The sequence below is a fragment of the Budorcas taxicolor genome, chromosome X (genome assembly GCF_023091745.1).
Source record: "Budorcas taxicolor isolate Tak-1 chromosome X, Takin1.1, whole genome shotgun sequence".
NCBI classification, from domain to species: domain Eukaryota; kingdom Metazoa; phylum Chordata; class Mammalia; order Artiodactyla; family Bovidae; genus Budorcas; species Budorcas taxicolor.
In genome coordinates, this window is record NC_068935.1 from 91,806,166 (window position 1) to 91,832,804 (window position 26,639).

General features: G+C 36.6%; 1 protein-coding gene across 3 annotated transcripts in view; it reads right to left on the reverse strand.

Annotated features, from left to right (window-relative positions):
* PHF8 (PHD finger protein 8) overlaps positions 1-26,639 on the reverse strand; it is a 106,384-nt gene that overhangs the window by 12,617 nt on the left and 67,128 nt on the right. For all 3 annotated transcript variants that reach the window (XM_052663042.1, XM_052663039.1, XM_052663041.1), the window contains 5 exons: positions 25,564-25,742; positions 25,192-25,277; positions 24,571-24,704; positions 23,654-23,967; positions 6,203-6,298 (listed from right to left, as the gene is read on the reverse strand). In XM_052663042.1, the coding sequence (XP_052519002.1) occupies positions 6,203-6,298; positions 23,654-23,967; positions 24,571-24,704; positions 25,192-25,277; positions 25,564-25,742 (809 nt within the window). The remainder of the gene's footprint in view (positions 1-6,202; positions 6,299-23,653; positions 23,968-24,570; positions 24,705-25,191; positions 25,278-25,563; positions 25,743-26,639) is intronic.

The following is a 26,639-nucleotide window of genomic DNA, read 5'->3' on the forward strand; positions in this document are numbered from 1 at the left end:
ATGGAATATCTGATTTCCAGAGTTGTTGCCACATTAACTTAAACGTTTAGTTTTCAAAAATATTTAGAAGATATGCAAAAAAACAAGAAAGGGTAGCAACACACAGGGAAAAAGTAACCAAAAAAAAAAAAAAACCCTCCATGACTTTCTAAACAAAGTTGGACCTACTAGACAAGGACTTTATACCACCTATTTTAAACATGTTCAAAGAGGTAAAGGAAATCATGTCTAAAGAACTAAAGGAGAATTTGAGAATGATGTTTCACCAAATAAAGAACACCAAGAAAGGGACAAACCATAAATAGAAAGCAAATGGATATTTTAGAGTTGAAAAGTAACTGAAATGAAAATTTCACTAGAAGGTTTCAACAACAGATTTGAGTAGGCAGAAGGAATATTCAGTGATCTTAAAGAGAGGTCATTTGAGATTACCCAGTCTAATGAGCAGAAAGAAAAAAGAATGAGGAAAATGAGCAGAGCCAAAGGGATCTGTGGGATGTGATCAAATTTATCAACATACGCATATGGGAGAGACAAAAAGGAGTGAAAAGACTATTTGAAGAAATAATGGCTGAAACATTCCCAAATTTGATTAAAAAAACTAACCTACATATCCAAGAAGTTCAACAAACTTCATGACAGATAAACTCAAAGAGTTTATATATCATAACCAAAGACAGAGGATCTTAAAATCAGCAAAAGAGAAGTGACTCATAAAAGACTTACAGTTTACTGATCATCAGAAGCCATGGAGTTAGATAAAAAGCAGTAGGATCACATAATGAAGTGCTCAAAGAAAATCACTGTCAACCAAGAAATCTAAATCCAGCAGAATTATCCTTCAAAAAAAGGAGAAATCAGAATATTCCCAAATAAACAAATATAGGACTTCTCTGGTGGTCCAGTGGTTAAAGACTCCACATTTTCTAAATAGGGGGTGCAAGTTCAATCCCTGGTTGAGGAAGTTTTGCATGCCACACAGTGTGGCCAATAATAATAATAAATGATCACTCTTAAAAAATGGCAAAAAAAAAAATTCCAGAGAGTTCATTGCTGGTAGGCCTGCCCTATAAGAAATACTAAAGAGAGCTCTTCAGCTTAAAGTGAAAGGACACTATACAGTAAGTGAAATCCACATGAATAAAATGCACTAGTAAAGGTAACTATATATGTAAATATAAAAGGAAGAAATATAAAAGGAAGTATAAACATATTTTTGTTGTATCTCATTTTTTCCTCCTAATTAAAGACTGTTGCATAAAACAATTATTATAACTCTATGCTCATGGGCACACAATTTATAAAAAGTTATATTTAATTTGTGACAGTAATAACATAAAGGTTAAATGGAATGGAACTACTAATATACAGGAGCAAAGATTTCATATACCATTGAAATTAAGTTGATGTTAATCTGAATTCAAACCATATAAATTAAGATATTAATGTTAATCCCTAGAATAATCACTAAAAAAATAACTCAAATATATATAGAAAAGAAGAAAATTAAAGTGGACACTAGAAAGTAGCTTTTAAACACAAAAGGCGGCAGAAATGAAGAATTGAGGAACAAAACAGAAATAAAACATAGAGAAAACAAACAGAGAAATGTGAACCCTACATTGTCAGTTATTACACTTGAGTACAAATGAACTAAATTCCCCAGTTAAAAGGCACAGATTGGCAGGGATAAAAAACCATAATCTTACTATATACTGTCTCCAAGAAACATATTTCAGATTCAAAACTATACTAATATCAGAAAAAATTGACTTAATTGATTAAGAAAAAGACTGTTACTAGAAACAAAGGACATTTTATAATGATAAAAGGGTCAGTAGATCAAGAAGGTATGAGAACTATAAACACATATGCACTTAACAGCAGAAGCCCAAAATACATGAGGCAAAAACTGACTGAATTGAAGGGAGAAACAGATAATTCAACAACAATAGCTAGAGATTTCAATACCCTACTTTCTCTAATGGATAGAACAATTAGACATAAAGTAAGCAAGGAAACAGAAATGTCCTGATGTCTGACATTTCCCATAAAATGCTTAAAAAAAAGGATGAAGCAAATATAGTAAAACATTAGTTGTTAAATCTCAGTAATAAGTATATGAGTATTCATGATACCAGCCTCTCTCATTCTGTGTATATTTGAAATTTTTCATAGCAAGAATTCTTTAAACACAAAAGAAAAAATCTTCACTATTCTTGTAACCATTTGATTATAGAAATATAGTATATTTAAATCTTAAAAGGGTAATTTCCTTTCATCATATCTGTTTACTCTTTTAAATTAATTTTAGAATGAGTTCCCCACAAAATTCCATTAGGATTTTGATTTAGGATAGTGTTAAGTACATATATTAATTAAATGGCCCTTTATAAAAATCAGTCTTTATAATCAGACACACTCTATTTATTCAGGTCTTCTTATATGTTCCTCAGTAATGTTTTGAAGTTTCTTCACATAAGTCTCACACATATCTTAAGATTATTCTTGGGTATTTTATATAATTGTTGTTATTGTCAATAGGATCTTTTTTGCCCCTCAGTGTATTATGGTTATTACTGATATTGGCAATTCCTGATTCTTAGATATGTGGCTTATATGCAGAGATTACCCAATTTATTAAATTCTCATATTAGTTGTTTTTCAGCTGTTTCCCTTACATTTTTCTAGTTATACAGTCATATCATTTCTTTCACTTGTCAAATACTTGTTATCTCCCATGTGCCAGGCACTCTGCAAGTTGTTACAGATACAATGATCAGGATTGCCACCCTTACAGTGCCTTATATCATGATAATTTGGTCTCTTAATTTCTAATAATTATAGTTCTTATTTCTGCTTCATTCCTAATTATGCTGTCTAGAACTTCTACAGCAGTGCTAAATAACAGCAGTGATGATGGGTATATTTGTCTTATTCCTCATTTTAATGAGAAAATCTTTAGTAGACTGCCTCAATCTTTTCTGGGTTAAGAATCTACTTTGAAAACGTGATAAAAGTTATTGGCTTTCTCTTTAGAGAAATATACATGCATATATGCATATTTATATTAAAAATACAGTGGTGTTAATTATCTGCTCTCTGAAAAGGGAAACAATGGATAAGATCACATTTTGACATAGAAATATTCATATTTTTTATGTAGAATGAGGAAAAAGTATCATAAATAAATTATATATATTTGACTACTTATTATTATATATAAAGAGGGCCTCTGAAAATCTTGAAGACCTATATGAATAAAAGAGAAAAAGTCAGACATAAAATTTACAAAAGATGAAATTCTAATGCTAATATAAACATATAGGAAATGTCTAATCAAAAAATTCAAATTAAATCAGTGAAATGCTATTGTTTGCCTGTGAATCACCAAAGGTCAAAAAAATACCATAATAGAGACTGCTTGTTTCCAACCCAGTATCATTCTCCCTTTCTTGCTTACTAATAAAAAATATAACTTTGTGGAACAACTTAGCTAATTGGTATCTACAAAACTACACTTCCTGGCCTTTTTAGCAGATAACATTGGCCATGACACAATTTCAGCCAAGATTTTTTTTTTTAAGTAGAACTTAAAACTCCTTGGGGAGGAATGCCCACCAGGCCTATTCGTTTCTCCTTTTGCTCTTCCTCTTCTTCCTAACTGCAACTCAGACCCTTCCACTGGAGGGGATAAGTACTCACTAAGGATGCCTGAGAGGTTCCTATTATGCTCAATGCCTATGAGGATTCATAAACAAATACTCTCACACATGGCTGGTGGGAGTGTAAACCAGTAAAACCTTTCTGGAAAACAATTTGGTAATACATATCAAGACCTTTTAAAACATTCATATTAACAAATTATATTGCCAAGAGTGTAGGGAAACAGGCACACTCATGTATTGCTTGTGGGAGTGTAAACAATCTTCAACATGTAATTGTTAAATGAGAAAAGTAAAGGCACATAACAGTATATAAAGTATGCTTCCAACTGAGTTAAGGGGTGAAAGAAAATATATACACACATTTACTTGTATATGCATAAACTATGTCTAAAAGGATACACGTGAAACTGATTAACAGTGGCTGACTCCAGGTGGGGAATTGGAAGGCTGTGGAACAGGGGTGGGAGGGAGACTTTTGACTTGGCCCTTCAAGAGTTTCATGGGAATCTATCCTAAAGCATATAAATAGAGACACACTTACACAGAAAAACGTTCACTCCAAATGTTATCACTAATTGTAAAAATTTGGCAATTGGCTAAATGTCCCATATTAGAGAGGTTAGGTAAATTAGGTATATTCATGGAATAGAATATTTTGTAGCCATTAAAATACTATTTATAAATAATGGCATAGGGATATGTTTATGATATAATATTTAAAAGGCCAGATATATCAGATATATTTACTGGTTTTCAACTTTTACAGTCAACTTCTAGTCAATATGGAGTATTAATTACAAGACAGTGTTAACAACCGTGACAATATAAACAAAAATGTACAGCTTATAGAAGGGTGGAGGAAGAAAAAAGAGTAGCAGCATTAATGTACACCTCTTAGACAGTAGGTAATCAAGAGAGACTGACAAAAGCCAATGGAAGGAGAAACAGAGGTTAAGATAATAAATCAAGAAATGGTAGTATAAACCCTATTATCTTGGGTTTTGGACTCAACTACCAGAAAAATGAAAATGACAATGTTGCCTCTCAGGCATGGGATTGAAAGTAGGGAAAGTAGAGGCAGACCACTGCATTTCATCCTAAACTCCTCTGTACTATTTGCTACCAGATATAGACATTATTTTCATTAAAAGGTAAAAAATTTTTTAAATAGGATATATGATTGTGCTTTCAACCATAAAAAGAAAAATGCATAAAAAAAGACTGGAAGGAAATATAGCTGCTTCTGGGTAGCAGAATCATGGGTGATTTCTTCTTTACCCTTTCCTCGATTTACTGTATTTTCCAAATGTTCTATTATGCTAAAGTCAGAAAGTATAGGAGAAAATAAAATCATAAAAGAGGCCTGAAGGAAGAAAAAAAGAAACATTTGCTGACTGACTCACTAAGAGAACACTTCCCAGGACTGTCCTGCCTGCCCACTCCCCCAATCCTAAGCAACTACCAGAAAGGTCAAATAAGGCTGGGTGGAGACAGAAGACCCTTTATTTTCTAGAAAACCACAGGGATACTGCAATGCTAGTACCCTCTTTGGCAGACTGTTGGAATAATGGCTCTCAATTTGTTCACATGTCCTTGTATGCAAAGGAAGACACTGCAGCTCCCACTCCCAAGAAACAGAATCTACCTCTCTACTTTTGGAATCAAAGCTTGGCCAGGTAACTTGCTTTGACTAATAGGACAATAGAAAACAACACAGCAGAGGCTTGCAAAGTGCTTGCACATTGGGCTTATCCTCTCTTGTTCCTGGATACCCTTCTCCTACCATGTGAAAAAGCTTAGGCTGACCTCCTTCTGGTGGATGAAAGACCCTCTGGAGAAAGGCCCCAGCCACCCCCAAATTAGGTCCCAGACACCTGAGGGAGATCTTATTAGACCATCCAGCTCCAGGCAATCTGGTCCAGAACTAGAATAATAGTTCAACCAATGTACAGAATCATGAGAAACAATCAACTATTGTTCTAAGACACTAAGTTTTGAGTGGTTTGGCTAACTGACATACCATCCACTGTAAAAACCACCCAACCAGTGACATTAATACAATTGTTTTATTACCCTCTAAATTCCATATTCAACTCAACAATCATTTTTCCTTCCTTCCTCTGAGGTGGACTCAGCCAGTACAGGTGACAATCTAGGAGTCTTGGGCCTTGCAGAACTCAACAGTCAGCAGAATTTCCCTCCTTTGACAACAATATTATTATGAAAGGGCTTGGATGATGGTAGCTGAATGTTCTCAGGAGCCTTTGACTGCTTGCTGAAGTCTGTTCAAGATCTTCCTCCTTTCATCTCAAGCCATATATCAAAAGCAACATGCTCCATTACCTCTGGCTTTGCTGATGTGAGTGCATGAACTCTGTGTCTTATTGATCATTTTTGTTCCAGTACCTAACACCGTACCTGGCATATAGCAGATACTCATCAAATGAGTGTCTTCCTATATTAATGTCCCACCTAGCCAGTCTATCTCCCTCCCAACCGCCCCCACAGAGTTTAAGGACAGAATACTGGATCACCTTTAGGACTCCACGGAGCATCATCTGAATTCTTCTTTTTCTTGTGTCGAGATTTCAAAGCAGGGTCATCATCATCAGACTCCAGGGAAGGGTAAACTGCGTGAGAGGGAAAAGCAGGGTAAACTGAGATCTCATCCAGAATAGTGACAACAGAATGATACCTACCTGGGTTCCTCCCACTCCCCTACAAGTGGACCCTTTACTTAATCCATACTCAACTGTAGGAATTCCTGAATATGTCACATACTTTTCGTATCTTTCTACTTTGTGCACCCTTACTGCAAATGTTCTTCTCCCAGCATCACCTAACTCTAATTTCACTCGCCCAACAACCATTTAATGAGTGACTTCATGAGTTGCTGCTGCTGCTACTAAGTCGCTTCACTCGTGTCTGACTCTCTGCAACCCCAGAAACGGCAGCTCACCAGGCTCCCCCATCCCTGGGATTCTCCAGGCAAGAATACTGGAGTGGGTTGCCATTTCCTTCTCCAATGCATGAAAGTGAAAGTGAAGTCACTCAGCTGTGTCTGACTCTCAGCGACCCCATGGACTGCAGCCTACCAGGATCCTCCATCCATGGGATTTTCCAGGCAAGAGTACTGGAGTGGGGTGCCATTGCCTTCTCCAACTTCATGAGTTAATGACCCTATAAAATTCAGCTTTAGATTCACTTCCTAAATAAGCTTTCCCTCTTCTCTTAATCTCTTTCAGATGCCTCAACTCTCCATAGTATCCTGTGTATACCTCTATTGGAGTTGTTACATAGTATGTAAGAGATAATTAGTAAATCTGCCACCTCCAATTTACTGTGAGGGCAAGGATATGTGTTATCTGATTTTAAACTAAGGGAGCCAAACACAATGCAGAGTAGCTGCTCAGTAAGTGTTTGTTAAATTAATGGAAAAAGAAGTGGTTCACACATTCATGCAAAGGGAACAAAAAGACCACTTAGGCTGAACTGGGAACAAGATTACTGGAATTGAATGATGTGAATGACAAAACACACACATATATTTTATCCTGTACAAATACATACGAACACCCAGTTTTATCATATAGATACAACATCTATATGATTTAATAGAAAGAAAGTCTAGAAAGGTCCTACTGATGAGGTTACTCTACTGCTACTAAACTTAAAAGAAAAGCAAAATGAGAGTGAAAATTTCTTCTTAGTGAAAATTTCCTCCTAATTTTCCCATTCCTACTAAGGATAAGCTTCAAACTTCTCTAGAATTCTACTTCATCAGAGAGAAGAATCCACTCTCACAGTTCTTTCCAGATGGGCCTCTCTGTAGGAAAATGAGTCTGTTTTTCAGGCCTTCTTCCTTGAGCAAAGAAGTAAAACCTCTGCCTCCTGACTCATTAAATTTTTAAAAAATTTTATTAATTGTCCCTAGAAAGAAAAGACTACTGGTAATAGAGCTGTGTGACAAAGGTTCCATCCCTACTAGCCTAATGGCTGTCAATATTGGGTTTGTCGATTCATTTCATTGAGTTTGAAAGGTTTTTTCCACCTATGGTAGAAAGACCTCAAGTTTCAGGATTAGACAATTACTTTGAAATTTGGACTGACACACTAGCTCTGTAGCCAAGGAAAACTTCTGTAAGTCTCACTACCTTCAACCATAAAATTGAAATAATAGATGCTACCTGCCTTGCAAAATTCTGAGGACTGAGAGATAATAGGTATAAAGTAATATACAAAAGGAAATCTACTCTAAGATTCATGTCTTATTCAAGATGAAATAAGATGTAGATAATAATTAATTTCATACATTTTAAAAATACAAGTTAAAATATGCATATTAAAAATATGAGAGTGGGAGGAGTGATGCCCCCTCCAAAAATGACAGAATTGGGAGCGCCAAGGATCTGTTGTTCCTCCATTGAAGCAACCATTAGGGTGTCAAAAACTTATATAATAAACTTTTGGGGGATTCTGTAATCCAATCAAAAACTTACAACAACAAAAAGAGTGCTTAACAAAGAAAAAACCTGCTAAATTAAGGCACTTATAAAAACTCTTTCAGGAAACCTCAGCTGACTGCTGAGGCAATGAAATGGATACTTCAGTGACCACACACAACAAGAACACAGTATTTGCAAAAAATCATTTGTAAAGTCATTAAGTAAATAGATAATTGTAGCTCATAATAAGCAACAACAGTTAATCTCTAGGGAGAAAGGAAAGTATGATTTCCAGTTATCACATTATATTATTCAAAACGTCCAGGTTTCAACAAAAAAATTTATAAGTCATGCAGAGAAACAGAAAAGTATATCCCATTTATAGAAAAAAAAATTGATAAAACTTATCCATGAGGAAGCCTGGACATTAAACTTACTATACAAAGACTAAATCAATTGTCTTAAATATGATAAAAAATAATCATGTCTCAATTTAAAAAGAGACTATCAATCAGGAAATAGAAAATATAAAAAGAAACCAAACAGAAGTTTTGGAGTTGAAAAGTACAATGGCTTGAATAAACAATTCACTAGAGGGATTCAAAAGCAGATTTTGAGTAGGCAAAGACTCCGCAAACATGAAGAAAAAATTATTTAATCTGATGAGCAGAAAGAAAGAAAAAAGAAAAATGAACAGAGGTAAAGGGACTGTTGGGACACTATCAAGCTTAACCAACATATTCATATGGGAGTGTCAGAAGGAGAGGAAAGCATGAAAAAGGCAAAACAACTATATGAAGATACAATGACCAAAACCTTTCTAAGTTTTATGAAACACATGAAAATATACATCTAAGAAGCTCAACAAATTCCAAGTAGGATAATCTCAGATATTCACACGGAGATGCATTATATTTAAACTGTCAATAGACAAAGACAAGGAAGAAGAAAATATAGAACTACTTTGTCAAAAGAAAGACAAAGGAGAGGACCTTGAAAGCAGCAAGACAGCACAATAAAACAACCAATTTCTCATCAGAAACAATGAAGGCCAGAAGACAGTGAGATGATATATTTTAAGTGCTGAAAGAAAAAAACTGTCAACCAAAAGTATATCTGGAAAAACAATTCTTCCAAAATGAAGGCAAATTAAGACATCTCAAGTAAACAAAGGCTGGGGTAGTCCATTAATAAATCTGCCATTTAAGAAATGCTAAACAAAGTCCTTCAGAGTGAAATAAAAGGACCTTTGAGAGTATAGAAAAACATCAATAAAAGCAACTACAGAGGTAAATATAAAAGTCAGTATTGTTGTATTTGTGATTTCCAACTCTTTTTTAATACATTATTTGAAATTCCAGTGTATAAAACAGTACCATAAATCTATGTCAAAAGGATCACAATGTTTAAAGATGTGATTTGTGACAAAAATAACATACATGGGTGGGAGAGCTATATAGAAGCAGAGTCTTTGTATGTTATAGAAGCTGGAGTGTATTAATTCAAACTGCTGCTGCTGCTAAGTCGCTTCAGTCATGTCCGACTCTGTGCAACCCCAGAGACGGCAGCCCACCAGGCTCCCCCATCCCTGGGATTCTCCAGGCAAGAACACGAGTGGGTTGCCATTTCCTTCTCCAATGCATGAAAGTGAAAAGTGAAAGTGAAGTTGCTCAGTTGTGTCCGACTCCTAGCGACTCCATGGACTACAGCCCACCAGGCTCCTACGTCCATGGGATTTGCCAGGCAAGAGTACTGGAGTGGGTTGCCATTGCCTTCTTGGTATACTACCCCCCAAATATCAATTAAATATAAAAGAAAGCAGTAACTTAGGAAATGAGGAACAACCAAAAAAAAATAAAGACATATTGAAACAAATAACAAAATTGCATAGGTAAGTCCTTCCATACCAGAAATCACTTTAATTATAAATGGTTTAAACTCACTCCTCAGGACTTCTCTAGTGGCATACTGGGTAGGAATCTGCCTGCCAATGCAGGGGACACAGGTTTGCTCCCTGGTCTGGAAAGATTCCACATGCTGCAGAGAGGCTAAGACCATGCACCACAGACTGTGCACTGCAACTACTGAGCCTGCAAGTCACAGCTATTGAGCCCGCATGCTGCAACTACTGAAGCCTGCATGACTAGAACCCATGATCTGCAACAAAATAAGCCACCACAATGAGAAGCCCACACACCACAATGAAGAGTAGCCCCCCACTCACCACAACTGGAAAAAGCCTGCACAAAGCAACAAAGACACATTGCAGCCAATAAATAAATAAAATTATTTGAAAATTCACCCTCCAAAAGGCAAAGAAAGATAGAATGGATCAAAAACAGGATTCAACTGTATACTACCTATGAGAGATTCACATTGGTCCAAAGAAACAACTAGGTTGAAAGTGAAAAGAATGGAAAAAGGTATCCCATGCAAACAGTAACCAAAGAGAGAGCTAGGGTAGCTATACTAATATCTGGCAAAATAGAATTTAAGTACAAAATTGTTACAGGAGAATATATAAAGCAAATATTGACATACTTGAAGGGAGAAACAGTTCTATAATAATAGTTAGAACTTCAATATCTTACTTTCAATAGTGAATAAGACATCCAGATAGAAGATCAATAAAGAAATGGAATACTTGAACAACACTATAAGTCAACTAGACCTAACCAACAAATACAGAAAACTTTACCCCAAAACAGCAAAATATACAGTTTACTCAAGTATACATGGAATATTTTCCAGGATAGACCATAATTTAGCCTACAAGTCTCAATAATTTAAAAGAATAAAATCATATAAAGTATGTTCTCCAAAAACAATGGAATAAAACTAGGAATCAGTAACAGAACTGGAAAATTTATAAACTGGTGAAAATTAAATAATATACTCTGAAAAAAATCAATAGATCAGAGGAAAAAAATCAAAAGTTGATTTTTAAACACTGAGAGGAAGGAAAACCAAAACACAACATACCAAAACTTACGGGATACAGCAAAAGCAATGCTCAGAGAGACATTTATGTGTGTAAATGCTTACAATATTAAAAAGGAAGAAAGATATCAAATCAGTAACCTAATTTTATACCTTAAGTAACTAGAAGAAGAACAAACTAAATCTGAAGCTAATAGAAGGAAGGAAGTAATAAAGATCTGAGCGGGGATGAGTGAAATAAAAAAACAGAATCAACAAAATCAAAATTTGGTTGCTTGGAAGATAATCAACAAAATATGCAAATATTTAGCTAGACTAACAAAGAAGAAGAAAGAGAAGACAAAGATACTTGAAATGAGAAATGAAAGTGGGGACATTACTGCAAACTTTACAGAAATAAAAAGGATTATAAGAGAATACTATGAACAACTGTATGCTAACAAATTAGATAAACTATACAAAATGACAAATTCCTAGAAGCACACAAATCACCTAAACTGACTGAAGAAGTGGAAAATCTGAACTCATGTATATTAAGTACAGAGATTGAATAAAAAATCAAAAAGCTTCCAACAAAGAAAAGTTAAGGTTATTTGATGGTTTCACTGGTGGTTTCTCAGTTCAGTTCAGTTCAGTTCAGTCACTCAGTCCTGTCTGACTCTTTGCAATCCTATGGACTACAGCACTCCAGGCTTCCCTATCCATCATCAACTCCCAGAGCCTATTCAAACTCATGTCCATTGCGTCAGTGATGCCATCCAACCATCTCATCCTCTGTCGTTCCCTTCTCCTGCCGCCTTCAATCTTTCCCAGCATCAGGGTCTTTTCCAATGAGTCGGTTCTTGGCATCGGGTGGCCAGAGTATCGGAGTGTCAGCTTCAGCATCAGTCCTTCCAATGAATATTCAGGACTGATTTCCTTTAGAATTGACAGGTTGGATCTCCTTACAGTCCAAGGGACTCTCAAGAGTCTTCTCTAACACCACAGTTCAAAAGCATGAATTCTTCAGTGCTCAGCTTTCTTTATAGTCCATCTCTCATGGACATGACATTTAATGAAGAATTAACATCAATCCTTGTCAAACTCTTTCAAAAAACAGAAGAGGAGAGAACACATGTTGACTCATTCTATGAGATCCTGATACCAAAGCCAGAAAAAGATACTACAGGAAAGGGAAACTACACATTAATATGCTTTATGAATACTGATGTAAAAACCCTCAATAAAATACTAGCAAACCAAATTCAGCAGCCTATTAAAATGATTATATGCTATGACCAAGGGGGATTTATCCCAGGAATGCAAGAGTGGTTCGACATAAGAAAATCAAACAACCTAAATGTCCATTAATAGACAAATGGATAAAGAAAATGTGATACACACACATACACATACAAATGAATGAATACTACTCAGCCAAAAAAAGAAGGAAATCCTACCACATGTGAACTGAAGGGCATTATGCTAAGTGAAATAAGTCAGATAGAGAAAGGCAAATAATATATGATCTCACTTATATGTGGAACCTGAAAAAGAAAGCCCAAACTCATAGAAAGAGATCAGATTTGTGGTTACCAGAGGCAGCAGGTGAGGAGCAAGGGAATTGGATGAAGGTGGTCAAAGGCACAAATATCCAGTTATAAATAAATAATGAATAAAGTAACATCAGACCAAGGAAAATTAGCAGGGATGAAAAGGGATAGAAAACAATGATAAGATGGTAAACATAATGACAAGAAAACATAGCAATCTTTAAATGTGGATGCACCTAACATCAGAGCTTCCAACTGTACAAAGCAAAAACTGATGGAACTAAAAAGGGAAACAGATAAATTCTCAATTATGCTTGGAGACTTCAACACATCTCTCTCAGTAATCAAGAAAATAAGTAGATGAAAAATTAGCAAAGATATAGATTATCACTAATCAACATGATTAAATTGAAACTGATAGAATATTCAACCCAACAGTAGCAGAATACACATTCTTCTCAAGTTCACAACACAAAATTATCAAGATAGACTAAATCCTATGTGAAAAAAACAAATCTTAATAAATTTTAAGTGAAACCAAAACTGTTCTTTGAAAAGATCAAATTGATAAGATGCCAACAAGCATGACAATAAAAGATACAAATTACTAACATTAAGTATAAAAATGAAAAAAATAACATCAAATTAAAAATATCACTGAAGACTTCACAGACACTAAAAGGATAATAGAGGAAAACTATGAATAAATCTATGCTCATAAATTCTACAACTTAGCTAAAGTGGACCAATTCCTTGAATACCACAAACTATCAAAACTTACCCAAGACAAAATAGAAAATCTGAATAATTCTATATCTACCAAAGAAAATAAATCCATAGTTAAAACCTAAAAAGAAATCCCTAGGCCTGGGTGGTTTCACTCAAAAATTCTACTAAATATTTTTAAAAACCCACTAATTCTACATTATCTCTTCTAGAAAATAGAGGAGGAACTCATTCTTTGAGGCCAGCACTGCTTGCCCTGATACCAAAACTAAAATATAAGAAAAAAAAATTATAGACCAATATCCCTCATGAACAAAGACACAAAAATCCTCAGTGAAATACTAGTAAATCAAATCTAATAATATATAAAAAGAATAATACATCATTAGCAATTAAGGTTTATCCTGTGATTTCAATTCTGTGATATTTGAAAATCAATGTAACCTATGATATTAACAGATTAAAGGAATAAAACAACATGATTATATCCATTGGTGGAATAAAAACATTGGGAAAATTCAACACTCATTCATTAAAAAAAAGAAAAACTCAGCAAAAAAGGAATGGAAGTGAACTTCCTTACCTTGATAATCTATACAGATAACATTATATTAGTGAAAAGATGATTTCTCCCTTAGATTGGAAACAAGGCAAGGGTGTTAGTTCACTCACGACATTGTGCTTGAAAATCGTAGCCAGAACAAAAAGGCAAGAAGGAAAACAAAGATTGGAAAGAAAGGAATAAAACTGTCCCTACTTGCACATGACATGATCACAATCATCTAGATAAAAAATACAAAGAATATACCAAAAAAGAAGCTATGACAAATCTAGACAGCATATTAAAAAGGACAGACATCACTTTGCCAACCAAGGTTTGCATAATCAAAGCTATGATTTTTCCAGTAGTCATTTATGGATGTGAGAGTTGGACCATAAAGAAGGCTGAGCACCAAAGAACTGATGCTTTCAAATTGTGCTGGAGAAGACTCTTGAGAGTCCCTTGGACTGCAAGGAGATCAAACCAGTCAATCCTAAAGGAAATCAACCCTGAATATTCATTGAAAGGGCTGATGCTGAAGCTGAAGCTCCAATACTTTAGACACCTGATGTGAAGAACCAACTCATTGGAAAACACCCTCATGCTGGGAAAGACTGAGGGCAGGAGAAGAAGAGGGCGACAAAGAATGAGATGGTTGGATGGCATCACTGATTCAATGGATATGAGTCTGAGCAAACTCTGGGAGACAGTGAAGGATGAGGAAGCCTGGCACGCAGTAGTCCATGAGGTCACAAAGAGTCAGTTATGACTTAGTGACTGAACAACAATTCAAAAAAAAAATTCTTAGAATTAATAAGTGAGTTTACCAAGGTTGCAGGATATAAAGTCAATATAAATCAATCATATTTATATACCCTTGTTGTTGTTCAGTTGCTAAGTCGTGTCTGACATTGTGTTTTATATACATACACACACACACACATATATTACACTAGCAATAAACAATTAGAAACCAAGGGTTTAAAAAGGTACCATATACAGTATTTGCAAAAAAATACAGAACTCAGGGAGAAATCTAATAATAAAAAAGCATACACAGGATCTGTATGCTGAAAACTATGAAACACTGATGAAATTTTTCAAAGAGTAAATATGGAGGAACATATCATGCACACAAATTAGAAAATTCAATATATCTAAGGTGACAATTCTCTTGCAGTCCTTGTGTAAAATGTTTCGGTGGTCCCCCAAAGAGTTAAACACAGAATTACCATAGGACTGAGTAATTCTACTCCTGGGTATATGTCCAAGAGAAATGAAAACATGTGTCCACATAGAAACATGCACATAAACATCTATAGCAGCGTTATTCATAACAGCCAAAAGGTGGAAATAACTCAAATGCCTATCTGCAGATGAATGGATAAACAAATGTAGTATATCCATACAATGAAATACTACTCAACCATAAAAAGGAACAAAACACTGATACATCCTATAACTTGGATAAACCTTAAAAACATTATGGTAAGTGAAAGAAGCCAGACACAAAAGATCACATACTGTATGATTACTACTATATCATATATCCATAACAGGCAAATCCATATGGACAGAAAGCAGATTATTGGTTACCAGGGGATGAGATGAGTGGGGACATGAGACACAATTATTTAATGGATCCAGTATATTTTTCTGGGGCCACGAAAATATATTGGAAACAGAGAGAGGCTGTGGTTGCACCACATTGTGAATGCACTAAATATCACTGAATTGTAAACTTTAAAATGTTTATAATTATATATTTCATGTTTAATTATATATATATGTTTAGCTATATATTTCACCTTGATAAAGAATAAAGATCACAATTCTCTCTGAATTGATCTATATAGTTAACATAATTCCAACCAAAATCCTAGCAGAAATTGTTGTAGACTCAGACAAACTGACTCTTAAATTTTATGGAAAGACAAAATTGAAGACGTCATATTACTTGATTTTAAGAATTACTATAGGGCTTCCCTGGTGGTCTAGTGGTTAAGAATCTGCCCACCAACGCAGGGGACACAGGTTTGACCCCTGGTTAGGGACGATCCCACAGGCTGCGGAGCAACTAAGCCCAGGTGCCACCTATTGAAGTCTGCACACCTAGAGCCAGTGCTCTGCAACAAGAGAAGCCACCTCAATGAGAAGCCAGCACACCACAACAAAGAGTAGACCCAAATCTCCACAACTAGAAAAAGCCTGTATACAGCAACAAAGACCTAGTGCAGCCAAAAATAAATAAATCTTTAAAAAAAAAGAATTACTATAAAGCTTCAGCAATCAAGACAGTGAGGTTTTGACAAAGGGATTGATAATGTAGATCAATGGAAAAGAACAAATCAGAGACAGAACCACACAAATATGGTCATTCCACTTTTGACAAAGGTACAAATCCAAGTCAACAGAAAAATAAAAATTAAAAATCGTCTTTTCAAGAAATGGTGTTGGAACAAGTGGACATCCATATGCCAAAAAAAGGTTCACCCAACCTAAACATCATACGTTATGTGAAAATTTAGTCAAAATGGAACACAGATAGAAATGCAAAACCTAAAACCATACAGTTGTTAGGTTAAAAAAGGAGAAAACTGCACCCTGAGTTTACAGAAAGAGTTGTTAAATAAAAGCATAAGCCATGAAAGATAAAACTGATAAATTAGACTTTCTAGAATGTGAACGTGTTTAAAAAAGTCATAAGAGAATGAAATATAAGCCACAGAGTGGGAGAAAATATTTGCAAATCACATACCCGACAAGAGACTTGAATCCAGACTATACAAAGAACTTTCAAAGCTCAACAGTTAAAGAACCTAATTTTTTAAAAGGCAGTAGTTGTTCCAAGTGTCTGTTTAAAGACATTTCAAAAAAGAGTGTATGAGTAGCAAATAAATGCATGAAAAGATGTTCAACATAATTAGCCATTAGATGAGCCACAAAATGAGATATCGCCACACACTTATTAGGATGACTGAAATAAGTGTACTAACAATACCAAGTGCTGATGAGTATGCAGAACAATTGGAACTCTCACATATTGCTGGTGGGAATGTAAAATGGCACAATCACTGGAAAACAGTTTGGCAGTTTCCAATAAAGTTAAAGCATCTACTGCCCACATTGTTCAGGAATCCCATTACTAGGTCTTTACCCTAGGGAAATTCATGTTCACCCAAAAGCCTGCACACAAATGTTTACAGCAGCCCAATTCATAATCACCCAAAGCTGTAAACAATCCAGTGTCCTTCAATGGGTAAATTGAAAAAAAACTGTGGTAGAGGGAATTTCCCTGGCAGTCCAGTGGTTAGGACTCTGTGCTTCTACTGCAGGGGGCAGGGGTTTGATTCCTGGTCAAGGAACTAAGATCCTGCATGCCACATGGCTCACTCAAAATAAACAAAATGAAACTGTGGTAGATCCATACAATTCTTCAATAAAAAAAAGAACAAGCTATCAATATGTGACAACATGGATAAATCTTAAAGGCATTAGGCTAAGTAAAAGAGGTCAGTCTCAAATATTACATACTGTGTAATTCCTTTATACGACATTCTGGCAAAGGCAAAATCACAGTGATGAAGAACAGTGGTTGCCAGGAGTTAGGGGTAGAGGGAGGGCATGACTACTAAGGGGGTTGTGTTTTACTCATTGTGGTAGTAGTGGTGATTGTGGTGGTTACAAGAATCTAAGCATGTGTATATCAACAAAGCCAATTTTATTTAAAGGTTAATTTAAAAAATAAAATTAAAAAAATATTTTATCAAAAGGGCAGACAGACTGAAAATAAATGAACAGAGCTTTCAACTCAAGATGTTGTACAAAGTACATTAAGAAAAAGGAATAAAATAAAACCAGAAATTGAGTGCAAAGTTGCTTCAGTCATGTCTGACTCTTTGCTATCCTATGGGCTGTAGCCCAACAGGCTCCACTGTCCACGGGATTCTGCAAGCAAGAATACTAGAGTAGGTTGCCGTGCCCTCCTCCAGGGAATCTTCCTAACCCAGGGACTGAAGCTGAGTCTCTTTGTCTCTTGCATTGGCAGGTGGGTTCTTTACTACTAGCACCACCTGAGAAGCCCCAAATACAGTTAATTTTAAGACAGAAATATCAATTCTAAATCAGCAATTCTATTAATGTAAATCACCATTAACAAATTAAGAGAAAAACTATGTGTTTATATCAAAAGGTGTCCCCCCGAAATCTGATAAAACCTAATTCCACTCCAGATTTTAAAACAAACAAAAACTTCTCTAACTAGATAGAGATTCCCCTGAACTTCATGAGAGTAGTCTACCAGAGCCCTATAGAGCCCTATATATTGATTGGACAAACACTGGCAACATTACTGTAAAGTCAGAAACAACATAAGGATGCCCTCACCACCTGTAATAAAACTAGGAAAATCTAGAGGTATGAATAGCAGAAAGAAAGGGGGTGTTATGGGATAACTGTGTCTTCTCTCCAAAATTCATATGTTGAATTCCTAACTCTTAGTACTTCAGAGTATGACTGTATTGGGAGATAAGGCTTTGAAAGAGGTAATTAGCTTAAAATGAGGCCACTAGGGTCGGCCCTAACCCAATCATACTGCTCCCTTTTTAAGAAGAGATTGGGATATACAGAGGGACAACAGGAGCCCGTATGCACAGGGGATGGCCACGTGAAAATGTAGCAAGAGGGAGATCATCTGCAAGCCAAGGTGAGTCCTCAGGAGAAAGCAACTCTGCTAATAATTTGATTTTGGACTTCTAGCCTCTAGAACTGTGAAGAGAATAATTTCCATTGTTCTGTGGGCTTCCCTGGTAGCTCAGCTGGTAAAGAATACACCTGCAATGCAGGAGACGCTGGTTCAATTCTTGGGTCGGGAAGATCTCAAGGAGAAGGGATAGGTTACCTACTCCAGTATTCTTGGGCTTCCCTGTTGGCTCAGATGGTAAAGAATCCACCTGCAATGTGGGAGACCTGGGGTTGATCCCTGGGTTGGAAAGATTCCCTGGAGAAGGGGACAGCTACCCAGTCCAGTATTCTTGCCTGGAGAATTCCATGGAGAGAGGAGCCTGGCAGGCTACAGTCCATGGGATTGCAAAGAGTTGGACATGACTGAGCGACTTTCACTTCACTTCACTTCCAGCCATCCAGTCTGTGATATTTTGTTATGGCAGCCCTAGCAAACTAAGATAGGGGACATAGATCACCTACTTCAAGAGCCCAAGACAACTACCTGAAAAACTAACAGAACTAACAAGAGCATAGTAAGGTAACATAGGAACAATATAGAAAAATCAACTATTTTCCTGCATACTAGCAATCGCCAATTGGAAAATATGATAGATAAAAAGTGCCACTAAGATCTAAACGTAAGACCAGAAACTATAAAACTCCTAGAGGAAAACATAGGCAAAACACTCTCCGACATAAATCACAGCAGGATCCTCTATGAGCCACCTCCCAGAATATTGGAAATAAAAGCAAAAATAAACAAATGGGACCTAATTAAAATGAAAAGCTTCTGCACAACAAAGGAAACTATAAGCAAGGCGAAAAGACAGCCTTCAGAATGGGAGAAAATAACAGCAAATGAAGCAGCTGACAACTAATCTCAAAAATATACAAGCAACTCCTGCAGCTCAATTCCAGAAAAATAAATGACCCAATAAAAAAATGGGCCAAAGAACTAAATAGACATTTCTTCAAAGAAGACATACAGATGGCTAACAAACACATGAAAAGATGCTCAACATCACTCATTATCAGAGAAATGCAAATCAAAACCACAATGAGGTACCATTTCACTCCAGTCAGAATGGCTGCAATCCAAAAGTCTACAAGCAATAAATGCTGGAGAGGGTGTGGAGAAAAGGGAACCCTCTTCCACTGTTGGTAGAAATGCAAACTAGTACAGCCACTATGGAGAACAGTGTGGAGATTCCTTAAAAAACTGGAAATAGAACTGCCTTATGACCCAGCAATCCCACTGCTGGGCATACACACCAAGGAAACCAGAATTGAAAGAGACATGTGTACCCCAATGTTCATCGCAACACTGTTTATAATAGCCAGGACATGGAAGCAACCTAGATGTCCAGCAGAAGATGAATGGATAAGCCGTGGTACATATACACAATGGAGTATTACTCAGCCATTAAAAAGAATACATTTGAATACAGAGTGAAGTAAGCCAGAAAGAAAAACACCAATACAGTATACTAACGCATATATATGGAATTTAGAAAGATGGTAACGATAACCCTGTAGGCGAGACAGCAAAAGAGACACAGATGTATAGAACAGGCTTTTGGACTCTGTGGGAGAGGGAAAGGGTGGGATGATTTGGGAAAATGGCATTAAAACATGTATAATATCATGTAAGAAATGAATCGCCAGTCTAGGTTCGATGCAGGATACAGGATGCTTGGGGCTGGTGCACTGGGATGACCCAGAGGGATGGTATGGGGAGGGAGGTGGGAGGGGGCGTTCAGGATTGGGAACACATGTACACCCGTGGCAAATTCATGTTGATGTATGGCAAAACCAATACAATATTGTAAAGTAAAAAAAAAATAATAATAATAAAATAAAATTTTTTAAAAAGTGCCATTTTCAATGGGAACCAAACTATAAAATAAAATACATAGTAAAAAACTGAAGAAGAGATATACAAGAAAGCCTGAATAGAGACAGACCGTGTCTGAAGACAAAAGGACAAGATGGCCTGTTTTGTGACTATTCAAAGGTAAATGGCAGAATGACACCAATGTCATCTACAAGTTGCACTGGTTCAAAAGCAATTTTCCCTGGCATGTTGTTTTTAACCAATCAGTGGTAAGTTTTCTCACATTTCAGAGAAAACCTATATATGAAGATCTACATATAAAAGCTAAAAATCCTGCAATAGTGCCTCCTATCAGGACGGGCAAATGGTGGCTTTGTTTTCTACAAAATTAAGTGCCAGTGGGCGAGGAAGATGGTGGAAAGTGCACATGAAGAAGTTGTGAAGACACTTCTCCCTGTGTCTAAAACTAACAACAAAGACTGCTGATGATTAAGCTCTAGATCAGATTTTAATTTAATGAAGTTGCTATCTATCTTGAGCAAATACCCTCAAGAACCTACTTCTAAAAGAAGCCCAGGCAGAGTTTAAGGCTACAAAGGATCCACTGATTACCCAGTACAATACTGGGTGCAAATGCAAATTGGTTCAAACTGGGCAAGAATTACTTAAGGTAATCTTATTAAGGTTAGTTCCCCTAAGCCTAATCCTATTGGTCAATGTGATTGCTAAAGGTAGGATGAGTAGCCAGGGAAACTTGGCAACAAATTAAGACTAATCACAGTTCAACCCAGAGATAATGGGCTTGCTGAACATCCTTGTTCTCCTCAGGTCCAAAGCAAGTTCTGCAGAGGGGATTTGCCTTACCAGACACAAGGCCTGTAGTAACTAACCTATAAGGTAGTGCCACAGGAATGGACAAATTGGTTTTATGGAACAGAGTATTATTAATAACATCTAACACACAGCACTTATTATGTGCTGGGCAATATTCTAATTGCTTTATGTATAATTCATTTATTCCTCACAACAATCTAAGAGGTAAGTACTATTACCACAGAGAAGTTATTTAGCTTGCCCAAAGTAATATAGCTATTTAGGAATAGAACTGGGAATAGAGCAGAAAAACAAATTCAGGGAATTCCTTGAAGTCCAGTGGTTAGGACTCTGTGCTTTTACTGATGAGGGTATGGGTTCAATCCCTGATCAGGGAACTAAGATCCCACAAGCCACTCAACAACCCATCCCCTAAAAAAAAAAGAAAGAAAGAAATCCACACATATAAGGAAATTTAGTTTAAGACAGAAGAGCTTCAAATCAGGGGATAATTGATGAACCAGTCAATAAATGGTATTGGGGCAAATGACTATCCGTGTGGAAAATAATAAGTTAGATTCTTACCTCCCACAATTCATAAAACTTAATTCCAGAAAAAAAAACTAAAATTTTAACTTCTATATACTTTTTAGGTGAAAATAAAAGAAATTTTCTTACCAAAACATAAAATACAAAATGTTGATAAAGATGACTCTGTAAAAACTGAAATCTACTACACACAAAGATACCATAAGTAAAATTAAAATACAAGCAACAGACTAAAATATTTTTCAACATTTGCAAAATATATAAAAAACACTCCAACAAATTGAGAATATATAAAGAATTCTTATAAATCAATAAAAAAACTAACATTCTAAAAATGAGTGAATAACTGAGTAATTAATTCACAGGAAAGGAATAAGGAGAAGTCAGTAAATATATAAAACAAACTGTGACACCAGTTTTTGCCATCAGATTGGCAAAAATTAAAAAGGCTGATAACATCCACTGTTGGTAAGGCTGTAGAGAAACAGGTATTTCTCATACACTGCTCATATACTGACCCTTGTGGAGGGAATTCAGCACCATTAACATTTATTTTGTATATACCCTTCAACTCAGCAGGTCTAGCTACCTTAGAGAAATGCTAACTAGCACATGAAAACAAAAGGTTATTTACAAGAATTTTCATAACACTAAAAATTAGAAACAACCTAAATGTTAACCAGTAGGGGACAGTTAAACAAATGATGGTACACCTATGCTTCAGACTACTATGCAGCAGGTAGGTCTCAATGCATTGATGAAGTAGACCTCTACATACTGATGTTGAAAGAAATCCAAGCAAGTTGTAGAACCACCTACACACAAAACAAAACTATACCTCTATTTATGTCTACAAATGGGTATAAACACAAAAAATTAAAAGGTATACTTCAAACTGATAATAAAGGTTACCTCTGGATAACTTCCTCAGAGAGGGGAGAACGTTAGTCAAAGGGAATTTTTGCTTTCTCTGTCCTACTTTTGGTCAACAAGGATTACTTTTTAAAATAATGTTAAAACGAAAACCTACAACTCAGTTGCACTATTAAAAAAAAGTGCTTTATACACTGCATACTCAATACATTTTAGTTTAAAAAAGGAGTCATCTATTAATGTGAAAAGCCCACTAAAAAGTCATCATATACCTTTGCAAGAGATGAACTGAACAACACATAACACAAATGATACAGGTAATGGAAGTAAAGGGGCTTCCCTTGTGGCTCAATGATAAAGAATCCACCTGCCAATGCAGGAGACATGGATTCAATCCCTGGATTAGGAAAGTCTGCTTGAGGAGGAAATGGCAACCCACTCCAGTATTCTTGCCTGGGAAATCCCACAGACAGAAAAGCCTGGCAGGCTACAGTCCATGGGGTCGCAAAGAGTCGGACACGACTGAGCAACTAAACATCAACAAATGGAAGTATAATAGGCAAGAGGAAAAAAGAGTCACCTGCAGTGACAACTGGACAATGCTAAAAATGGATAATAGTTACCATGTAAAAAATTATTTATTTAAATTTGGCTGTACTGGATCTTCGTTGTGGCAGGTGAGATCTAACTCCCTGACCAGGGATTGAGCTTGGGCCCCCTGCATTGGGAGCATGGAGCCTTAACCACTGAACCACCAGGGAAGTCCCTATAATAGCTATCATTTTTTGAGGGCCTCCCATAAGCAAGACACAGTGCCAGGAAGTCTGTACATCAACTTGTGAGACATACCCATTTTACAGATTAAGAAAATACAGCACAGAGAAACAGTATCAGGCTTATGGCCAGGCCTTTGCTCACTACAGACTGTCCTGGACTGGATTTGGGATTGAGATTGGGGCTAGGGGGGAGCCCTCCTGGCCTTAACTCCAGTGCTCAGCTGCCCTTACTATACTCTGCATCCTTGAAGCATGCTCCCAAGCTGTCCTGTTCATCAAGACTGGCATTCTCCTCTTCCTCCTCGCTTTCGGTTTTCCAGTAGGCTGGCCGCTTGATTGGCCGCTTCCCTGGGGTGCGCTGGGAAGCAGGACTGCTAGACACTGTGCCTAGCCCACTGTTGGAGCTCGTGCTGCTTCGGTCCTGCCCCCCAGTCCACCAGGCCTGCAGGCTGGAGGTAGCTGGTGAGGATGATGAGGACTGCAGGTTGGCCATGCACAGCATGCCTTGGATAGCCTCCTGAGTGCTGGGAGAGGCAGGAGCCTCGCTGTAAGGGACAGAGAAGAAATGCTGAAGGAGTTTCTCTAGTTGTCAGAGGAAACCAGTCATCAGAATAGTCAGGGAGGAGGGACAAGAGCTGCTTGGGTCAAGAAAGGAACAAGCAGGAGAGAATTATCCCAAGTGAAAAACAAGAAACCAAATTAAAGATCAAAATAGTATCAAAGACTATTTCCATAAAAAGGCCAGTCCTTCTTGACTGAAATCTCTCCATAGACAGCAGGCAAGGTGGCAATAACAAGGGTGCACCTCCCTTCCTATTCACACATGCCACATTCTTTTTTTTTTTTAAGGGAAAAAAAAAACAAGATCCAGAAAAGGCCCAGCTCTCCTTCCATGCCTCTTCTGACTTCCAAAGAACCCCAAACTCACTGCCCTTGAAATCTGTACCTCCTTTCTAAGTCATATCTTAAATATCTCAGGACAGATTTCATGTCTACTTTACTCTTTCAGCCCAAATGCCCTGTATAATTCTTTGTCCCTTTAAATGACTCAATTAATATCTACTGATTGGCTGACCTAGCCAAAGGTGGCAGGTGGGGGTGTGTGTTGTCTGATCACCTAGAAAGGGGAGAACAAAGCCAGTACTCACGTGAGGGCAGCATAGTCAGGTCCCCCCACCTGCCTGCTGGCCTTGAGCAGATCAAGAATTCCACCGGCTCCACTCCCATTTCCAAGCTTGCCTTCGACCCCTTCTACAAGGTCCTCATCTGTTGTATAGTCCTCCTGTTGGAGAAAAGGGATATCACCTCAGCTGCCCAGGCCCTAATATACGGTTGACACTAATATCTTCTGAGCACCAAGTATCTACCAAGTACTAAGCAGAATATTTGTTTTTTCATCTTAAGTTTTCCATCTTAGTCTCTGAAGCATCTTTGTGAGGCAAGTACTAACTCCCATTTTACAGATAAGGAAACTAAGGCTCAGTGAAGTTAATGTATGTAAAGTCACAATCAGATATTCCAAATCAGATACTGTTTCTGCTACATTACACTGCCTTTTAGTCTACTCTATATTAAAGATTTTTAAAATATTTCAACTAAAGTATAATCTTCCATTTATATATTCAGGAGCACTTAGCATACAATCTTTCACTTTATAAATATTTTAGGAATGCATAGGATGTCTCCCCCAACCTCAACTAAAATGACAAATCATATTCTGGTTCTGTAACCAGAACAAGCAGAAGATAAGAAACAGGGAAGGCTCCTACCTCAATGTCAAACTCAACTTCTCCTGGTTCACGAACTCGATTGGGGTCAGAGCAAGGCTTCGCACGAGGCAACTTTCGGGGAAATTCTAGAAAGCAACAGAATGTACTTACCATGAAGCTAAGGTTAGTATCTGAGCCAAATACCCAGGGGAAAGAGAATAAAACTATAATTTTCCTGAAAGTAATGACCACAGATAAGTAATTTAAGGAGGTAAGGAATTAGTTCATAAATTAATCTCTAGAGCAAAGAAAGCCTACAGAGCTGGTAAATCAGAAAGTCAACAAGCTTAGGCCTAAGGTCTTGAGTCTACTGAAGGGACCAAAACCGAACTGAAATGGGCAGGGCAAGAAAGAAATAGAACAAGTACACACTTGGTCTTATTATCAGGGTCGCCTTCTCCTTTCCCAGTCTCTCATCAATCTGCAGTTCATCATCTGAATCCAAGTCCAATTCATCCTCCATCACCTGTTCTGACACCACCCTAGCCTTGTCTGCCTTCTTCACGATCTTGGCTCGCCGAGACTTGGATAAGTTCTTCACCCTCTTGGTACTGGAGAGAGAGTGAAGGAGAACATAAAAACAGTCTCACACAAAGGCAATTCTCTCCAAATTGTTCTATAGATTCAATGCAATCCTATCTAATCCATCTAGTTTTGTGGAGATTAATAAACTGATACTAAAATGTATATGGGCATACAAAGGCTATGGCCAAAACAATTTCAAAAAAGAACAAAGTTGGAGGACTTATACTACTCAATTTCAAAATTTACTATAAAGCTACAGTAATCAAGGTAATATGATATTGGCATAAGGATAAAAATGAATGGGACAAAACTGTGAATCTAGACCTAAATCCTTAAATTTATAGTCAACTGATTTCTGACAAAGGTGCTTAGGCAATTCAGTGGAGAAAGAATAGTCTTTTTAACAAATGATGCTGAAATAAGTGGATATCACATGCAAAAAAAATGAATGTGAACTCTTACCTTATGTCATACACAAAAATTAACTAAAAATGGATCATATATCTAAATGTAAAAACTAAAACTATAAAACTTCTAGAAGAAAATGTAGGAAAATATCTTGTGGCCTGGGATTAGGTAAAATTCAAAACATTTGTGCTTCAAAAGATACCATTAAGAAAAAGAAAAGACCAGCCACAGACTGGGAGAAAATATTTGTAAATCATTTATCTAGAAAAGGATGTGAATCCAGAATATTTAAATAACTCTTAGAACACAACAAAGACAAAATGAATTAGAAAGTAAGCAAAAGATCTGAACAGACATTTCTCTAAAGTTGATACATAAATGTCCAATAATCACACCAAAAGATGCTCAACATCATTAGGGAAATGCAAATTAAAACCACAATAAGATACCACTTTACATCCATCAGAATGGCTATAATAAAAAAGATGGGCAATAATAAGCATTAGCTAATATAT